Source organism: Callithrix jacchus, chromosome 7 (assembly GCF_049354715.1).
Source record: "Callithrix jacchus isolate 240 chromosome 7, calJac240_pri, whole genome shotgun sequence".
NCBI lineage: Eukaryota > Metazoa > Chordata > Mammalia > Primates > Cebidae > Callithrix > Callithrix jacchus.
The window spans coordinates 8,376,141-8,394,889 of NC_133508.1; the positions used below are offsets into that span (position 1 = coordinate 8,376,141).

An 18,749-nucleotide genomic window follows, 5' to 3' on the forward strand; every position below is an offset into this window, starting at 1 on the left:
GCTACTTTACTGTTGTAGCAAGTTTTCCTCATACTCTTTCCTTTTTCCGTGCCAATGCTAAATAAATTCTTAACCCAAAAGCGGATTTTTAAAAGACACATGTTCTTTTCAACATAAGTGTAAGTTGGTTGCAGATTTGGATGAGCTCTCAGTAGTTCATCTGTAGTTGTGTACAAACTTTATCCCAGGTTGTTTTGGCCCAACTTAGCTACTCGGAGACCAGATAACTGAAAAACTAAAAAGAAGCTGTACTGCTTTAAGTGAAAGACGCTCCAGCCCTCAGGTGGAGTTATTTCCGGGCCCTGTGATAAAGCTCAGCTGGGAGGCTCCTCCATCATTACTACAGGGCAGGAGGGGCCGTTCTCATCAGCATGGTAAGTGGCTACATGCCTGTGCATTGTTCTCGAAATTTTACTCATCATATTTGGGCCTTTTCCCACAGCAAACAATTCTTGATGAAATTGCAATGTCAGAGAAGAAATTTGTAAAGAAACATTTGCTTCTTTCAATATCCATGTAGATGGGTTGGGAGCAGATGTGGACAGGCTGTAATCTGCTCCTCTGCGGTGCTGCTTCTTTCAAGGTAAAGCTCAGTTGATTGGTAGTATTTCACTGCCATTAATTGAAGCACTGAAGCAAAAATCCCTCCTTTTAGTTTTCACCTTTGTTTTAGGCCCAGAGTGCTGATTTTTCTTTAATAATTGCTTCATCTTTCATTATGCTGTTAAGAGTTTCTGAGGACTTCAGACTTAGGTAACCATCGCTGGCCTCATAAATGCTTGGCAGGGTAAAGTGCACAGACATCTTCTTTTCCTTCCTTGAGTTTAGTTCTTTGGCACCACCATGACTAGAGTAACTTACAATAATTCTGTTTGGGGACTACCTTTCAGATCCACTTCCGCTTTATTTTCTTCTGTGCTAGTTTTTCAGTATATTTGAATTTTTATTTCTTCAATGGAAGCAACATTCCAAACTGCTTCATCTTTGATTTCTCACCCCATTGGCCTCTCTGTCCAACCTTTTAAAAATGTTTAAATTGTTTTGCTTTTAAAAATTATGACTTTCAACATGAGAGAGACTTGAGATAATAGCATATTCTGTATCTTGACTATCAATGTCAGCGTTCTGGGTGTGATTTTGTATTATGGTCTTGCAAGATATTTCCGGTGGGGGAATGCAAAGGATCTTCCTACAAGCTCTCAACTGTTAATGTTGAGATCTCTGTAGATTGATACGCAGTTACTCCTTACAACTGCGTGTCAGCTACAGAGATCTCAACATTAACAGTTTAATTAAGAGTTACGCTTTTCTAGTAATTCAAGTAATCCTTGTAGCAGCATTTAATAATGTACTCTGATCTATCAGTTCTGACATTCAGTGGGCATTTTATCATCTTCTATTTTATAGTGTGACTAATTTTTTTTTTTTTTTTTTGAGATGGAGTTTCACTCTTGTTACCCAGGCTGGAGTGCAATGGCGCGATCTCGTCTCACCGCAACCTCCGCCTCCTGGGTTCAGGCAATTCTTCTGCCTCAGCCTCCCGAGTAGCTGGGATTACAGGCACGTGCCACCGTGCCCAACTAATTTTTTGTATTTTTAGTAGAGACGGAGTTTCACCATGTTGACCAGGATGGTCTCGATCTCTTGACCTCGTGATCCACCTGCCTCGGCCTCCCAAAGTGCTGGGATTGCAGGCGTGAGCCACCGCGCCCGGCCAGTGTGACTAGTATTTTAATAGAGAATTTGGAAAAAATGGAGAGGCTTAAGAGAAGAATAAGGCGAAGATAGTCTTCTACACTCTTGGACAGAGTTATATTATAAGCTAAGCTCCTTAAGAGAAGAATAAGGTGAAGATAGTCTTCTATACTGTTGGACAGAGGATGCTCGTTAGGCCAGGCTCTTCATGCTGAGTTCAAAAAGAACAGCATCACTCTGCTTTCTGAGTTGCTTGAACAGATCATGTGAAGAGGGACAATCTTTTTTCAATGTTAGTGATTATTTTTACTGTGAATATTGTGAACAAATACCACAGGTACACCTGAATTTTCCTTGTCACTGTGGCACAGGGCTGGGTGGTAGCCAGTGGAGAAGAGAGAGAAATCTACACGTAAACTTTACAAAGTAAGAGGTTTTAATGATGTAGAAACAATGTTTCACCCTCTTTTTAAAAAAATTGTAACAAATTTAGAGACCCAAGTTTTGATCAGATTACAGCAGCTAGTGTATTTACAGCACTTTAAGTCGGAGGGAGGGGAGAGGAATAAGACTAAGGTTATCTGAAGCCTGTTTAGAACAGAATGTTATGTTCTGAGAGGTGGAATATTAGTTGGTCCTAAGCAAAGTGCTTTCTAAATTAAGTTAATTAAGTTCCATGCCTTTGTCAGGAGAGACTGTTAGTTGCTCAGCAAAGAAACAAGATGGAAGCCCTACTAAGTTAGTGAACTTGAACTGGTCATGAAGCAAAGAGGGCTGTGTTATGCCTTGTGAATTACAGATACAAAGTACAAAGGTTTGATGCCATTGGACACGAACAGAGTCCAAGTCAGATTGCAGGGGTGTGGCCAGCCAGAGCCCTGTCCCTGCTTCCCTCTGACTAGTTAGGTCTCTGTGGACCAATGGTCCTCAATCTTTTTGGCACCAGGAACCAGTCTCGTGGAACACAATTTTTCCGTGGAGTCAGCGGTGGGGGATGGTTTCTGGGTGAAACTGTTCCGCCTCCAATCATCAGGCATTAGTTAGATTCTCATAAGAAGCACACAACCTAGATCCCTTGCATGCACAGTTCACAAAAGGTTTCGTGCTCCTGTGGAATCTAATTTGGCTGCTGGTCTGATGGGAGATAGAGCTTAGCCAGCGATGCTCACTCACCTGCCGCTCACCTCCGGCTGAGAAGCCCAGTTCTCAACAGGCCACAGACTGGTACTGGTCCTCAGCCTGGGGATTGGGGACCCCTGTGTAGACCACAGGTCAGGATTGACAGGAGGCCTGGGGTATTTCAGTAATAGAATCTCAGGCTTTGAGGCAGGGTAGACATGAACAAGGGAAGGGGTTCCCCTCAGCTTATCTGTTCGAACAGCTCAAAGGGTCCTGATGAGACCGGAGGGTCTCCCTCTACAAGACTGTTTCAGTGCCACTATCAATCAAACCACAGCAATGTTAAGATCAGCGATTGCTATCACCTTAGACTTTTTAGGATTTAGCTTTTTCTTTCCCTCTCTTAAAAGAATAGATCATCGTCTGTTTAAAATAACAGAATAGTTGTTTGCCTTTAAAAAAAGATGATTTAAAAGTGAGATGGGGGAGTGTGAACGCTGTGAAGGTGGAGGAAATAGAAAAGTTTAGACAAGAAAATAAAATCACTACCCAAATATAACGAGACTTATTATCTTGATGCATTTTCTTTTAGATTTTTATGCCTATTTTTGAAGATATTTGACATTATCCTCTATATATAATTATGTATCTTATATGCTTTTTACTTAATGTGGCATCATAAGCATTTCCCATGTCATACATCTCTTTTTTGGGTGAACATTTAAGGGCTGCAGAACATGCCACTGCATTGATCTACCATCGTTTAAATGCCCAGCAATCTATGAATGGTTAGATTAAGTAGATTAGTTTTTGGGTTTCATGCTTATGAATTATGTTGCTGTGAATGCCATTAGCCTGCATCTTTGCATTTTAGAGTCTTTTCTTTAGTAATTTGTTTGTTTATATCATTTGCCTATCTAGTGGATGTCTCAAGTTTTTTTTTAGAAAGTTGATATATGTAAAAATCAATTTTTATCTCTATATATTTGTTATAAAGCTTTTACATTTTGGAGTTGTTAAATCTATTGCATTTTGCCTTGTAAAATTTCCCACTAGTTTTAAGTTTAGTATATATATCCATCCTTATTCAGAGTGCACATGAATGGTAAAGATAACATTTTACATTTGTCTGCAATGAGTTTTAGTACCTGACAAGGCTCTATATTGATTTTGGGTTTATTTCTTTCCAAAAACTAGCTGATTTTCTTTCTAGACAAGTCCAGCTGATATATATAACTACACACACACACACACACACACACACACACACACACACACACACACCCCTCACCTATTTTAAAGGAATAAAGTGAAAGCAGTTGTATTTTGATTTGCGTTATAAGTGTCTGTGTGTATTTGTCTTAATTCCAAGCTTAGTGCAGAGTAGGTGCTTAATTTATGTTGTTCAAATAAACATTTTAATGGAATTTAAATCCCTATTTAATTGTCTCTGAAGCTTAGCTGTACTCTGGCTCTTCATTTCCATGAAACACTTTTGATTATCCTTATTACACATTCTTCTGTGTCCTTAAGTGAGCTTGGTTTCTGCCATTTGTAACTGGAAGTGCTGAATAGCAGATCTCCTGTTGCCTAAACACCTGCTCAGTTCCAACCCCCATGGCTTATTTCAGAGGGAGTGCCTTTCCATCCACATCGGTCAAGCTGGCATCCAGATTGGGGATGCTTGCTGGGAACTCTATTGCCTGGAACATGGAATCCAGCCAGACGGAGTTGTTCTCGACAGTCAACAGAATCAGCTGGAAAATGCAAAAATGGAGCACACAAATGCATCTTTCGATACCTTCTTCCAGGAGATAAGAGCTGGGAAGCATGTGCCTAGAGCACTCTTCGTGGACTTGGAGCCAACTGTTATAGGTACCATAAACGTCACATTCTAGTGTACTTAACAGGATCACACAAACAAATCAAGTGGGTGGGATGATCAGATTATACGGGTCCATCTGAATGAAATCACATGGACCTTTCCCAAATGTAGAGGCTTACTCAATGGCCATTTAGGGCGATTAACCTGACAAACACACCTAAAGGGAAGACTAGGTTAGCCTTGATCAATTTTAATTTTAATTAATTAATTAGTTTTGACACGGAGTCTCTCAGGCTGGAGTGCAATGGCGCAGTCTCAGTTTACTGCAACCTCCTCCTCCTGGGTTCAAGCGATTCTCCTGCCTCAGCCTCCGAGTAGCTGAGATTATAGGCCTGGCTAGTTTTTGTATTTTAGTAGAGATGGGGTTTCACCATGTTGGCCAGCCTGGTCTTGAATTCCTGACCTCAAGTGACCTACCTACCTTGGCCTCCCAAAGTACTGGGATTACATGCCTGAGCCACTGTGCTTGGCCTAGGTTAGCCTCCTTTAGCTATGTGATGAAATGAATTAAGACCTGCTAATTGATCCACACATGGATTATAACAGAACACAAAGTCTTTTCTTGGGTTCAAGAGCTATTTGCTAGAAGGCACTGGCAAAGAATCGGAAAGTTTTTTGATAGCTGCTTTAAAAGAGTTGAATATTTGAAAAGGATCCCAAAGAACGAGAAGCAAATATATACTCTAGTTATGGGAAAAACAGTACAATTTTATGATTACTAATGATATGCTTCATAATATGTCATGCAAAAACTCTTAAAATGGGGCTAGAAAAATAACGGCGCGAGAGGGGCTCTTACTGATTTAAGAGAAAAGCTAGAGGGTGGGGTTGATTGCATTTCCTGTTGTACTTCATTTGTTGGTGTGTAGTAAACTTTGCCTACAATTAGTGGTTTTTTACAGTTTTACTTTTGAGACAGAGTTTCACTCTTGTTGCCCAGACTGGAGTGCCGTGATGTGGTCTTGGCTCACTGCAAGTTCCACCTCCTGGGTACAAGCGATTCTCCTGACTCAGCCTCCCCAGTAGCTGTGATTACAGGTGCATGCCATCATGCCTAGCTAATTTTTATTTATTTTTTTATTTTTAGTAGAGACAGGGTTTCACCGTGTTGGCCAGGCTGATCTTGAACTCCTGACCTCAGGTGATCTGCCCACCTCAGTCTCTTGAAGTGCTGTGATTACAGGCATGAGCCACTGTGCCTGGCCCTACATTTAGTGGTGTAAGGCAATAATAATTACTGGTTTGAATCTACAATTTGGGTGGGGCTCAGAGGCAACAGCTCCCCTCTGCTCTGTGCGGTACTAGCTAGGAAGGCTCATGTGGGAGCTGGGGGGTCACTTTGAAAGTCACTCATTTGCATCGCTGGCCCCTGGGTGCTGGTTGTTGGCTGAGAGGTCGTGGGAGGGGTGGAGAAAAGGAGAGGCTGATGAATTCAAGGTCATGATAAGAAGGAATTGAATGCAACCCCATAAACATTCCAGCTGGGTGAGGGGAGTACAAAGGTGAGTAACTGCTGATTTTTGCCCTTGATGTGAAGATGCCCGTCTTGGTCAGCTCGGATGGCTGTCTGAGAACACCATGGACCCAGTAGCTTAGACCACAGTTGTTGATTTCTCACAGTTCTGGAGGCTGATAGTCTGAGACCAGGGTGCCCGGTGTTTGGCTTCTGGTGAAGTCTGTCTTCCCAGCTCACAGATGGCCGCCTTTTCACTGTATCCCCATATGGCAGAGAAACAGCCTGTGTCTCTTCTTCTAAGGGCCCTAATTCCATAATGAAGTCTTTACCCTTATGACTTGCTACCCACAAAGACTCACCTCCAGATACCATCGCACTGGGGATTAGGGATTCACACATGAATTTTGGGGGGACACAGCCATTTAGTCCACAGCAGCTTTCTTTACTAGTTGAGGACCTGCCCAGGTATGTTCCTCTAATTCAGCATTCTGTCAGGAGACACTGTTATCCTCAATTTATAGAGGAGGAATTTCAGAAATCTTAGGGAGGTCAAGGAACTTCTTAAGATCACTGAGGCCTGGCGCGGTGGCTCAAGCCTGGAATCCCAGCACTTTGGGAGGCCGAGGCGGGTGGATCACGAGATCAAAAGATCAAGACCCTCCTGGTCAACATGGTGAAACCCCGTCTCTACTAAAAATACAAAAAATTAGCTGGGCCTGGTGGCGCGTGCCTGTAATCCCAGCCACTCGGGGGGCTGAGGCAGGAGAATTGCCTGAACCCAGGAGGCGGAGGTTGCGGTGAGCCGAGATCGCGCCATTGCACTCCAGCCTGGGTAACAAGAGCGAAACTCCGTCTCAAAAAAAAAGAAAAGAAAAAAAATCACTGAGCTATTAGAGGAGAGCTGGATTTGGTCCCAGGTTTGCCTTCTTATTAAATCTATTGCCTTTTAACAGAAAAGTAGCCTAATCTAGTGAAGAAGAAAATATAAATAGTTATAACAACACTGTTTAAGTGGAGTCATATAAAATTGCCAGTGTATGACTATTTTCTACACTAAAAAATTAATTTTATTATATATGATATAACTTAATAGAACTTTCTACAACAGGAATGTCCAATAATTTGGCCACCCTTGGGCCACACTGGAGGAAGAAGAATTGTTTTGGGCCACACATAAAATATACTCACGCTAACAATTGCTGATGAGCTTAAAAAATTGCAAAAGAATCTCGTAATGTTTTACAAATGTTTACGAATTTGTGTGGGGCTGCTTTCAGAGCCCTCCTGGGCTTGCATGTGGCCTGTGGGCTGTGGGTCAGACAAGCTTGCTCTGCAAGGCAGAGGGAATGAGTAACCAGCGAGTCATCAAATATGTCTGCTTGTTTGTTTTTTAGAGAGAGAGGTGAGGTCTTGCTCTGTCACCCAGGCTGGAGTGCAGTGGTGTAATCATAGGCCAGAGAACTCCTGGGCTCAAGCAATCCTCCCACCTTGGGCTCCTGAGTAGCTGGGACTACAGACGCATGTTACTACATGTGGCTAATTTTTTTTTTTTTGAGACAGAGTTTTGCTCTTTTTGCCCAGGCTGGAGTACAATGGCATGATCTTGGCTCACTGCAACCTCTGCCTCCCAGGTTCAAGAGATTCTCCTGCCTCAGCCTCCTGAGTAGCTGGGATTACAGGCACATGACAGGCCCAGCTAATTTTGTATTTTTAGTAGATATGGGGTTTCACTGTATTGGCTAGGCTGATCTTGAACTCCTGACCTCCAGTAATCCACCTTTCTCGGCCTCCCAAAGTGCTGGGATTATAGATGTGAGTTGCCACGCCTGGCCAATTTTTTGTTTTTTGTAGAGATAGGGTCTCACTATATTGCCCAAGCTAGTTTCAAATTTCTGACTTCAAATGATCCTCTTACCTTGGGCTTCCAAAGTGCTGGGATTCCAGGCACGGGCCACCACACCCAGCCTCACACACCCTCTCAGGAAGGGACAGCATTTGCAAATTCAGAGCCACGAAGGAATGCCGCAAGTGTAACCAGGAGTTCACCGGGGCCAGACATAGGTGAGCAGGAGCGCAAATCGGGGGATGAGGCTGGGAAGATGGTCCAGGGCAGGCTCAAGGGTGAAGTTAGGGCAAAGTAAGGAAGTTGTGGTCAGAGAAAGGAATTTGTGAGTTTAAGATTTTGGAAGTGGGAGAGTTCTGAGTGATGATTGAAGTGGGGGGCAGCTGAATGGCACTGTAGTTAAGGAAGCTAAGGAGCTGTCATATAAATGTTCAAAACCGTTGAAGTCTCTGAGGGTATTAAGGGCATCATGCTGGGTACTGAGGCCCCTGGGCAACCTGAGCCCGGGAAGTTCGAATGGAAGGCTTGGTTACTTATGAATGGCAGGTGGTGCAACCACTAACCTCTGAGAGAATGAATTTTATGGAAAAAAAAAAGTATGAACTTATTGACCCTCAAGATCCCGATTCAACTTTGTCATGAAGAAGGAAGCTTCTGTAAATTACCTCCCCAGTTGGAATTTAGCCTTATAGCTTCAGAAGAGAAGGAAATAGTCCACCCAGAATTACACGTTCACTTATAGCTCGTTTATAAATATATCTTTTACATCCTAGTTCTGGGGGAGGTTTGTATGTAAGCTAGTTAAACATTATTTAAACTGAAATTTAATAAATATTATTTGAGAGGTTGCAAAATTGGAGTTTAGAAATTCATGCACAGGAAGGCGCGGTGGATTGAAAGAACAATCTTGCTCTGATTAAATAGAAACACAATGCGTCTCTCCTTAGGCTGTGAGCTCCTAGGACTGGCTCGGCTATCTGGTGCCAAGGCTGTGGTGTATAATGAGGTAAATCTGCATAAATGCATGTCATGAAGCCAGTTCCGTCATTCTTCCTTATAATTGTTGTTATGTGGGCCGTGCGTTGTGCCTTATGTTCTCATAACAGCTCAATGGGGTAGGTCTTGTTATAATCCTTATTTATGAGCTAAAATCATTGACTAAGTAACTTCTCTCTAGCTTAGTAAGGAAAGCAAGATAGGAACCCAGGAAACTGATTCTTGAAACATGCATTTAACTACTAAGCAATGCAGTATCCCGCGGTAACCAGGGCAGCAGTCCCAAAGCCTACTTAGTCCTGAAACACTGCTGCTTAATCATCAGGAATAATGCTATTTGAGTAATTCTAAGGTGGGGAGTAGGGCATGCTGCCCAGGGTTTTAAAAGGCAATGAGGCCTGGCAAGGGTTGCCCTCAGTTGTACTGGATACTGCCAACATCTTAATGCCAATTTCCCTGTGTCATGCATTTATGCCCATGGTATTTGGGTCGTGGGGGCATTTGAGTTTGCCATGCCTTCCCTGTTAAATCCTCTTTTAAAGTGGATTTAAAAGATGGATATGCCTTTCTTTTTTAAAACTTATTTTATTTTATTTTCCTTTTTTTGAGAAGGAGTTTCACTCTTGTTGCCCAGGCTGGAATGCAATGGGGTGATCTCTTCTTACTGCAACCTCTGCCTCCCAGGTTCGAGCCATTCTCCTGCCTCAGCCTCCCGAGTAGCTGGAATTACAGGTGCCCACCACCATGCCTGGCTAATTTCCTGTATGTTTAGTAGAGACAGAATTTCACCATGTTGGCCAGGCTGGTCTCAAACTCCTGACCTCAGGTGATGCACCTGCCTCAACCTCCCAAAGTGCTGGGATTACAGGCGTGAGCCACCGCACCCTGGGTATGCCTTTCTGTATGATTTTCCAGCACGCAGTTGGCTATTTGTAGATAAAAATACTTGTCTCAAATGCCAATGTGTTGTAGGGTGGGTGGGCAGTGGGTTGAAGAGTGTCCCCAGAAATTCATATCCATCTGGAACCCCAGAGTGTGACTTCATTTGGAGACAGGGTCTTTGTCGATGTGGTTGGTTGGAATGAGTCCTCCTGGATTTTAGGGTGGGCCCTAATGTTGAAGAATTGTGTCCTTATCACAAGAGAGAGCACAGACACACATACAGGGGAAAAGCTTGTATGCCAGAGGTGAGAAGCCAAGGAGCACTAAGAATTGTGAGTCACCAGGAGCCAGGAGAGACATTTGGACCTGGCATTCCCTGGGGCCTCCAGCAGGAACCAGCCTCCCAGTGCCTCGGTGTTACACTTCTGGCCTCCGGAGCTGTTAGGAATTAAATTCCTCTTGTCTTAAGCCATGACATTTGTCGTCATTGGTTTTGGCAGACCTGGGAAACTAATCAGGGGTGCATGGTGGAAAAACACACTTTCCATGTATATGTAACGAATTCCACCCTTTCCTGGACTAAGACAGGCTAATTCAGCACTATCTGAATTCCATTCCTGGACCACAGCATTGAGAGAAAGCATGGGGGTCATCAGGTCCAGGGAGGGCCCAGGAGGACTAGCGGAAGGTGGACGGCTGAACTGCACTGAGAGCACTGACCTCCTTTCGCCCTCTGCAGATGGGATCCAGACGGGGCAGCACCGTTCACTCTTCCACCCCGAGCAGCTCCTGAGCGGAAAGGAGGATGCTGCCGGCAACTACGCGCAGGGTCGTTACTCTGTGGGGTCGGAGGTCATCGACCTTGTGCTGGAGAGGACCCGGAAGCTGGCAAGTGGCTCCCCACTCTCCTCCAAGGGGGCTGTGCCTGGGGCATGTGGGGTCCTGTGGCAGAACTCACCAGCATTATCTGCTGTCACCGTTGCCACCAACCACCTCTCCCTGGGCATTGGCCTGGGTGCTCGGAATGGGGAGGGGTCCTCCTCTTAGCTTTGATTACCCCTTGTTAGTAGGAAGGGGATGGAAACCTTTACACTTACTTGGGGTCCTGATCACCTGATCATCCTTGCTTCTCCTAAAGCAGGGTTTATCTTGTAATGAGACACTCTCACACACTCTAAAACCTGTCATTTTCCAAGAGTAACTGCGGCTTATGAAGTTGGCAAGAGGCACGCCCTACCTGGAGTTGTGTGGCTGTTTACTGCTTATGAAGTTGGCAAGAGGCACGCCCTACCTGGAGTTGTGTGGCTGTTTACTGACAGTCAACTCCTCTTTAAGGGCCTGAGTCTGGAGACCCTTTGCCAAGCAAGGGTTTTGGTGTTTGGCATATTTGTTTCCTCCTACAACGCCTTTTACGCCAGCATGCCACATGGAGCATAGAAGTGGGGGGAATGTTATTTTGCTCCAGTGTTTTGTCATTTTCTTTCTTTCCTTTTTTTTTTTTTTTCGAGACGGAGTTTCGCTCTTGTTACCCAGGCTGGAGTGCAATGGCGCGATCTCGGCTCACCACAACCTCCGCCTCCTGGGTTCAGGCAATTCTCCTGCCTCAGCCTCCTGAGTAGCTGGGATTACAGGCACGCGCCACCATGCCCAGCTAATTTTTTGTATTTTAGTAGAGACGGGGTTTCACCATGTTGACCGGGATGGTCTCGATCTCTCGACCTCGTGATCCACCCTCCTCGGCCTCCCAAAGTGCTGGGATTACAGGCGTGAGCCACCGCGCCCGGCCCATGTTGTTCGTTGTTGATAAAGGCCTTGCTTGTGATCACACACACACAGACGCACAGGGGACAGTGGAAGACTCTGCTTGTAGTAAAGCTCCGAAGTGCTTTGCCTACTCCAGAAGTACCCCTGAGAGTATTTCAAAACTGCTGTGGGGCCGGGCGCGGTGGCTCACGCCTGTAATCCCAGCACTTTGGGAGGCCGAGGCGGGTGGATCATGAGGTCAAGAGATCGAGACCATCCTGGTCAACATGGTGAAACCCCGTCTTTACTAAAAATACAAAAAATTAGCTGGGCACGGTGGTGCGTGCCTGTAATCCCAGCTACTCGGGAGGCTGAGGCAGGAGAATTGCCTGAACCCAGGAGGCGGAGGTTGCGGTGAGCCGAGATCGCGCCATTGCACTCCAGCCTGGGTAACAAGAGTGAAACTCTGTCTCAAAAAAAAACAAACAAACAAACAAACAAAAAAAACCCAAACTGCTGTGTTTGTTGTGGAGTTGACAATGGCAACTGAGTCCTTTGTGAAAGTCTGTGTTTTGGGGAAACCTGTTGTATCCTACCCCACGGTCCAGCTCTCTGCTTCTGGATTTCATCAGCTGAATTCTCTAAATTCTCCTGTTTACTTTCGTCAGGCAGAACAGTGTGGTGAACTTCAGGGATTTTTGATTTTCCGAAGCTTTGGAGGGGGCACTGGTTCGGGGTTTACGTCTCTTTTAATGGAGCGGCTCACAGGAGAATACAGCAAAAAGACGAAATTGGAGTTCTCAGTCTACCCAGCCCCCAGGGTCTCCGCTGCCGTGGTGGAGCCCTACAACTCTGTCCTCACCACCCACTCCACCACAGAGCACGCAGACTGTACCTTTATGGTGGACAATGAGGCCGTCTACGATATATGCCATCACAAACTCGGTGTCGAACGCCCCTCTTACGCCAACATCAATAGGCTGATGGTTCAGGCAGTATCTTCCGTCACTGCCTCCCTCCGGTTTGAAGGGCCCTTGAATGTGGACCTAATTGAATTCCAGACCAACCTAGTACCTTACCCGAGAATACATTTCCCCATCACCACCTTTGCTCCCATTGTCTCTGCTGACAAAGCCTACCATGAGCGGTTCTCCGTGCCAGACATCACTACTGCTTGCTTTGAGTCCTCCAACCAGCTGGTCAAGTGTGACCCTCGGCTTGGGAAGTACATGGCCTGCTGCCTACTCTACAGAGGGGACGTGGTCCCTAGGGAAGCGAGTGCAGCAATCGCAGCCATGAAGGCCAGGCACTCTGTTCAGTTTGTAGATTGGTGTCCAACGGGTTTCAAGGTGGGCATCAACAGTCAGCCGCCCACGGTGATGCCAGGTGGGGACCTGGCCAAAGCCCACCAGGCCCTCTGCATGCTGAGCAACACCACGGCGATCGTGGAGGCCTGGGCCCGCCTGGACCACAAGTTTGACCTCATGTACGCCAAGAGGGCATTTTTGCACTGGTACATCAGAGAAGGCATGGAAGAAGCGGAATTCTTGGAGGCCAGGGAAGACCTGGCGGCCCTGGAGAGGGATTACGAGGAAGCGGGGCAGAGTGTCTGATGCATGTGTGACGGGTGCAAGGGAACGTCAAGCTCAAACGCCATGTTTTCTGTTCAAGCTGTTATATGCCGAGTGGGTAATTCCCCTGATGAGAAGAAAAACGAAATCAAATCAGGCAAGACTCTACGTTCCACACGAAATTAAGTGGGTCAGTACCAACCACGGACGCATTATTTCCAGGGCTACTGGTACCAGTCAGCTCTGCTCCCCGGGAGCCTGTGGAAGCTTAGCATCCTTTGAACTGCTGGGTCACTTCTAGGTGGGGTTTCTTTTTTTGTTTGTTTAACCAAGAGACTATGAAACCCTGAAGTTTATGCTTTTCCTTTCTGGTACCTGAAGTATGAAACAGCACATGTTGATTACAAATGTTTCTTCCCCTATGTCTATATTTTTATACTGATTGAATCATAAATATTGTCAGTATGATTCTTTTTCCTCTTTTAAATATGTACCCAAAGGGCTCAGTTTGCTTTTTATGTAAACAAACTAAAGTCTTTCTAAAACTTGAATTTGGGTGTCCCGCAGGTCGGAGGTGACAGCCCTGTCCCGGAAGTGGTGTTCTCAAAGTTCACCGGCCTAACTGTGCCAGTCACTGCAGAAGTTTAATAAAAATGCAGATTGTTGACTTGCTAAGCTGGAATCCTGGGGGCTGGAGAGGCTGTGCCCTAAGAATTTGACATTCACAAAAACACTCAATGGAATTAATTGTTGGTACTGAATAGTTCCAATCTGAGAAAATAATTTACTCTGGACAAAGCTCTAAATGCATTAAAACCACTAGTGAGGTTTTAAGTAACCACAATGCTTACTTTCACTGATTCTTGGAATTAAGGCGACGTAGATGCTGCAGAGGCGCTGGGTCGGGCTCAGCTGTTGCCCTTGGATGGATGGTAGACAATCCTTGCGAGCCTCGTCTGCCTGCGCTGTTTAACCTGTCAGCCCTCGCCCTCCAGCTGTACTGACTCTTGACTTCAACTGCGCACAGGCTTGTGGCTCAGATAGACGTCGGAAGGTAGGAGACACTAAAGCCTTGGCTGGAGGCATAAAGTTGTGTATCTGTTTTGAGATTCCTCAAACTACAAGGCTAGTACTTTTTGCTTGTGCCCTTGGACTCAAAAACTGACCCTCTCTCTCGTGTGTGTGTGTGTGTGTGTGTGTGTGTGTGTAAGATCTATTTTTTAGAGTGTTTACAGGTTCTCAGCAATATTGAGTGGAAAGTACAACCCTCCATTTTTGACAGTTCCTTGGGAGATTCTCTTACATGCTAAAGTCCCTCCCTGAGATGTGGCCTTGAGAGTCGTACTCAAACATTGGACCCTTTTGCCTGCTTTCAGTTGAAATCATCCTCACCATGGAGGTCACGTTTGGTGGAGATGACATTTAGCCACTCTTCAGTGCCAGAAGGGTGTTTACCCCAGCACAGACAACTCTCACTGAGGTTTACTCAGTCCCCAGGTCTCTAAGTATCTGGCTGTGTCCCCTTTGGACTCCACTTCCAAACATAACTCCAAGGGCTCAACTTCTGCTCACACAAAACCTCATTCCAGGGTTCTGTTTGGAGCACAGAGCCTGTTAATCAAGGTGTGCCAGGATTCCTGGTGTGGCAACAGGGAAAGAAACATGACTCTCATTCTCATGTCTCTGACTTGCTCTGATCAAACATGTGGAGGAAAAATTACTTTTCCCAAACGAGAGGAATGATTTGGTCAACATTAGCGTTTCTTCACTGTATCCAATATAGACTGATGGTGTCTATAGCTGGCTCTTCATTGAAGTGTGAAGAAAACTGTTACTGAGCAAAAGGGCTTGCCGCCTGGCCACCAAGGGTACAGTGTTTTAATTTCCTGCAGATGTGATTCCTACTTTAGAGCCCCATTTGAGTGCACCTGCTTCATGGAGCCTTCCAGGATCTTCCTTGTGTCCTCCCTGAGCTTCCAGAGCCCTGGTCTGTTCCATCCCAGGGTTTATGGACAGTGGAGACACACCATGAAATCTATCACTGCACTGAAAATTTGTGGCAAGTACTCATTGACGAAAAAAATGTAATTTGTATGTCGTGTATAGTGGCTTACGTTTTTATTAGGCTTTTACTAAGTATTTAACATTTGTTGGCCAGGCGAGTGGCTCACGCTTGGAACCTTAGCATTTTGGGAGCCCAAGGCAAGAGTATCACTTAAGTCCAGGAATTCGAGACCAGCCTGGGCAACATAGTGAGAACCTGTCTGTGCTTATATATATATATAAAATATATAATACAAAATATGTGTGTGTATATGTATATATATATGTATGTATCTACGTACGTACATACAAAATATGTATTATGTATCAGCCAGGCGAGGCATGCACCTTTGGTCCCAACTGCTTGGGAGGCTGAGGTGGGAGGATCACATGAGCCCAAGAGGTTGAGGCTGCAGTCAGTCATGATTGCACCACTGCACTACACCCTGGGCAACAAAGCAAGACTGTTTCAAAAAAATAAAGTAAAATAACATAAAACTTATTCTTCAATGTACATGTGTTCTTTCTCCATTCAGCCACTAGAGGGCACTAGTGACGTGCTTAAATAGTTGAGTGCTGGGGGTGTGTGTGTGTGTGTGTGTGTGTGTGTATACATGAGTACTGACACATCGAGAAAAAGACTATATATCTTGTTTTTAAAAGTTAATAATCTACTAAAGATAAGAACCAAACTATTTCTTAAGCTTTTACATTCAGCTTGTGAATCTTATTATTTATAAGCCTAGAAAATTTGTATAATCATTTTTAAAGGGAACACACATGAATTTTGGGTGTCCTTTACAGTCTTAGTTAGATGCTCTTAAATATTTTAGGTTGCCTATACATTTAATATCTTCTATTTTCTCTTGAGGACATTGACAAACTTTCCTAAGTCCTGTAAATAATTCTTTACAAATTTAATAAATTGAATTATACCTATGGTGATTAAGTACTCTTAGGTGTTCTAAAACTTTCTACAAGCGATTAAGATTTGTACTTAAGTGACAAGTGTACATTTATTGACGACATTTATGCTTTTAAAAATTGGAATGACACAGCCGAGTATGGTTGCATTAGGCCAAACACTCTTCAGTATGATAAACGCTGTATTTGAAATGTCAAGATGGTCCAGCTTCCTTCTCACAGGAGCCCCAGCACACCCTTATTTAATGGATTCACTTACAGTGATTCATTGAGTGCTCGTCAGAGTCCCAGGCACGGGGCATGCAGCACTGAACAAAACAGAAACAAGCCCTGCCCTCATGGAGTTTCTGTTGCAGTGAAGCAGGGGGTGGGTGGAAGACAGTAAGCACAGTAAGTCAGTCAATTATACTGCAGGTTAAAGATGGCAGGTGCTCTTGGAAAACAAAGAGGACAGTAAGGGGGAACGGATTGCAGCTTCAAATGAGTGGGCATTGTAGTTTCCAAAGAAAGAAGGCTTTGACAAGGAGCGACAAGGGAGACCGCAGATATTTGAGGGGAAAACACTCCTGGCAAGAGGAACTGTCAGAGGTGTTGGAACCAGAGTGACTCCATCTTGAGTGAGCGCTAGGAAAACGGGCTGGCACTTGCTGGGCTGTGCTCCCAGAAAGCTGGGTATTCCTGGCCTCTAGATGTTCATGGCTAAGGGAACAGATGGATAACATTTACTAAACAGACCCCAACTTGGGAGGGTCCTGATATCCCGATATCTTGAGATCAGAAGCATTTGTAAGTTGGCTTTAAATATAATAATATTGATTCTTGTAAAAAATAGTAATTAAGAAAATTAATCCTTTATCACAAACCCTTGTAGCAGAAGACATCTTCCGTGATTTTTTAAAATCTTATATATAAACAAGCATTGTACCCGGGGTGGACGTGTTCCTACTGTCTATGGAGGAGCTGCTCCTTCACCCCTTTGCTTTCTTAACAAACATGCTTGGCCGGGCGCGGTGGCTCAAGCCTGTCATCCCAGCACTTTGGGAGGCCGAGGCGGGTGGATCACGAGGTTGAGAGATCGAGACCATCCTGGTCAACAAGGTGAAACCCCATCTCTACTAAAAATACAAAAATTAGCTGGGCATGGTGGCATGTGCTTGTAGTCCCAGCTACTCAGGAGGCTGAGGCAGGAGAATTGCCTGAACCCAGGAGGCGGAGGTTGCAGGGAGCCGAGATCGCGCCATTGCACTCCAGCCTGGGTAACAAGAGCGAAACTCCAACTCAAAAAAAAAAAAAAAAAACCAACCAACAAACAAACAAACATGCTTTCGCTTTGCCCCGTGGACTTGCCCTGAATTCTTTTTTGCATGAGATCCAAGAGCCCTCTAGTGGGGTCTGGGTGGGGATCCCTTTCCAGCAACAGAACCAGCGATGGAGACTTGGGAAGGGGGGCCACCGAGGGAGAAGGAAACCTGAAAGGCAAGTTGGAGAAAAGTCTACGCAGGAGGGGGCGTGGGCCTGGTCCCATGCGTCAAAGGACGGTCCTAAGGGGAATGATAGGAATGCAAGCCTGACTAGTGGGGGTTCAACGGAGAATGAAAGAAGAGCAAGTGCAGAGACATCGTCAGAGTGCTGCTCCGATGTAAGAGGAAGCACAGTCATGTGCTACTGTATGGAAGAGGTGACAGGTCAAGAGCTCTCGGCCAGCTGCGGTGGCTCACACCTGTCATCACAGCACTCTGGGAGGTGGAGGCAGGAGGATCGCTTGATCCCGGGAGTTTGAGACCAGCCTGGGCAACACGGTGGGACCCTGTCTTCATTTTGATTTTTTAAAAGGCGTTGTTTTTAGCATTGGAGAAAGAAAAATGGGTTTGCTTGCTAGTGTGAATGACGCAGCGGAGCAGGTGGCATCGGTGATGTGGGAGGAAGACAGAAAGGTTGTTGGATCCATGTCTTAGGTGGATGAGAGGGGAGGGAACTTCGAGTGTGACCCAGAGGTCGTCCTATGCAGAAACACGGACAATTCATCTAACTCCACAGGCAGGAAGGCAGAGTGTGTGAGGACAGGCGCTCTCAGGGCGAAGACACCGCGGTAAGGTTTCTGTGAAATGGTGCTTCTGAAATGTTTTCTTCACGTGAAGGGAGTAAAGTCACCAGCTGAGGTTGGAAGGGGAAGGATACCCTAGAGGTGGGAGGAGAGAAGAAAATGAGTGAAAGTCTAGGATAGTAGGAGCAGGAGTGGGGGAAGGGAGTGTGGCATAAACGCTGGGCCATCTCAAGAGCCCATCTAAGGAGTCCAGTGAGGATTCTAAGGTGTGATCAGTCCGTGTGTGTGTGTGTGTGTGTGTGTGTGTGTGTGTGGTGTCTGTATAGTGTGGTGTATGTGTATGATGTGATGTGTGTATATTTGTGATGTATGTGGGTGTGTGGTGTATGGTGTGTGTGTGGGGTGTGTATGTGTGCGTGGTGTGTGGTGTTTTTGTGTGTATGTGGTTTGGTGTGGTGTGTGGTGTGTGTGTGTGGCGTGGTGTGTGATGTGTGTGTGATGTGTGTATGTCGTGTCTGTGTGGTGTGGTGTGTGTGTGGCATGTATGT

General features: G+C 45.3%; 1 protein-coding gene across 4 annotated transcripts; it reads left to right on the top strand.

Annotated features, from left to right (window-relative positions):
• The first annotated feature begins 333 nt into the window (after window positions 1-333).
• On the top strand, window positions 334-15,492 carry TUBAL3 (tubulin alpha like 3). Of its 4 annotated transcripts, XM_035306743.3 has the most exons (5): window positions 334-374; window positions 521-583; window positions 4,446-4,689; window positions 10,616-10,768; window positions 12,292-15,492. In XM_035306743.3, exons 1-5 carry the CDS (start codon window positions 372-374, stop codon window positions 13,230-13,232), a joined length of 1,404 nt encoding a protein of 467 aa, XP_035162634.3. In that variant the 5' UTR covers window positions 334-371; the 3' UTR covers window positions 13,233-15,492. The 4 variants fall into 4 exon arrangements, with proteins under 4 accessions (XP_035162634.3, XP_054114416.2, XP_054114418.2 ...); XM_054258441.2 differs by lacking the exon at window positions 521-583; XM_054258443.2 differs by lacking the exons at window positions 334-374; window positions 521-583 and adding an exon at window positions 2,775-2,966.
• Window positions 15,493-18,749: the final 3,257 nt, after the last annotated feature.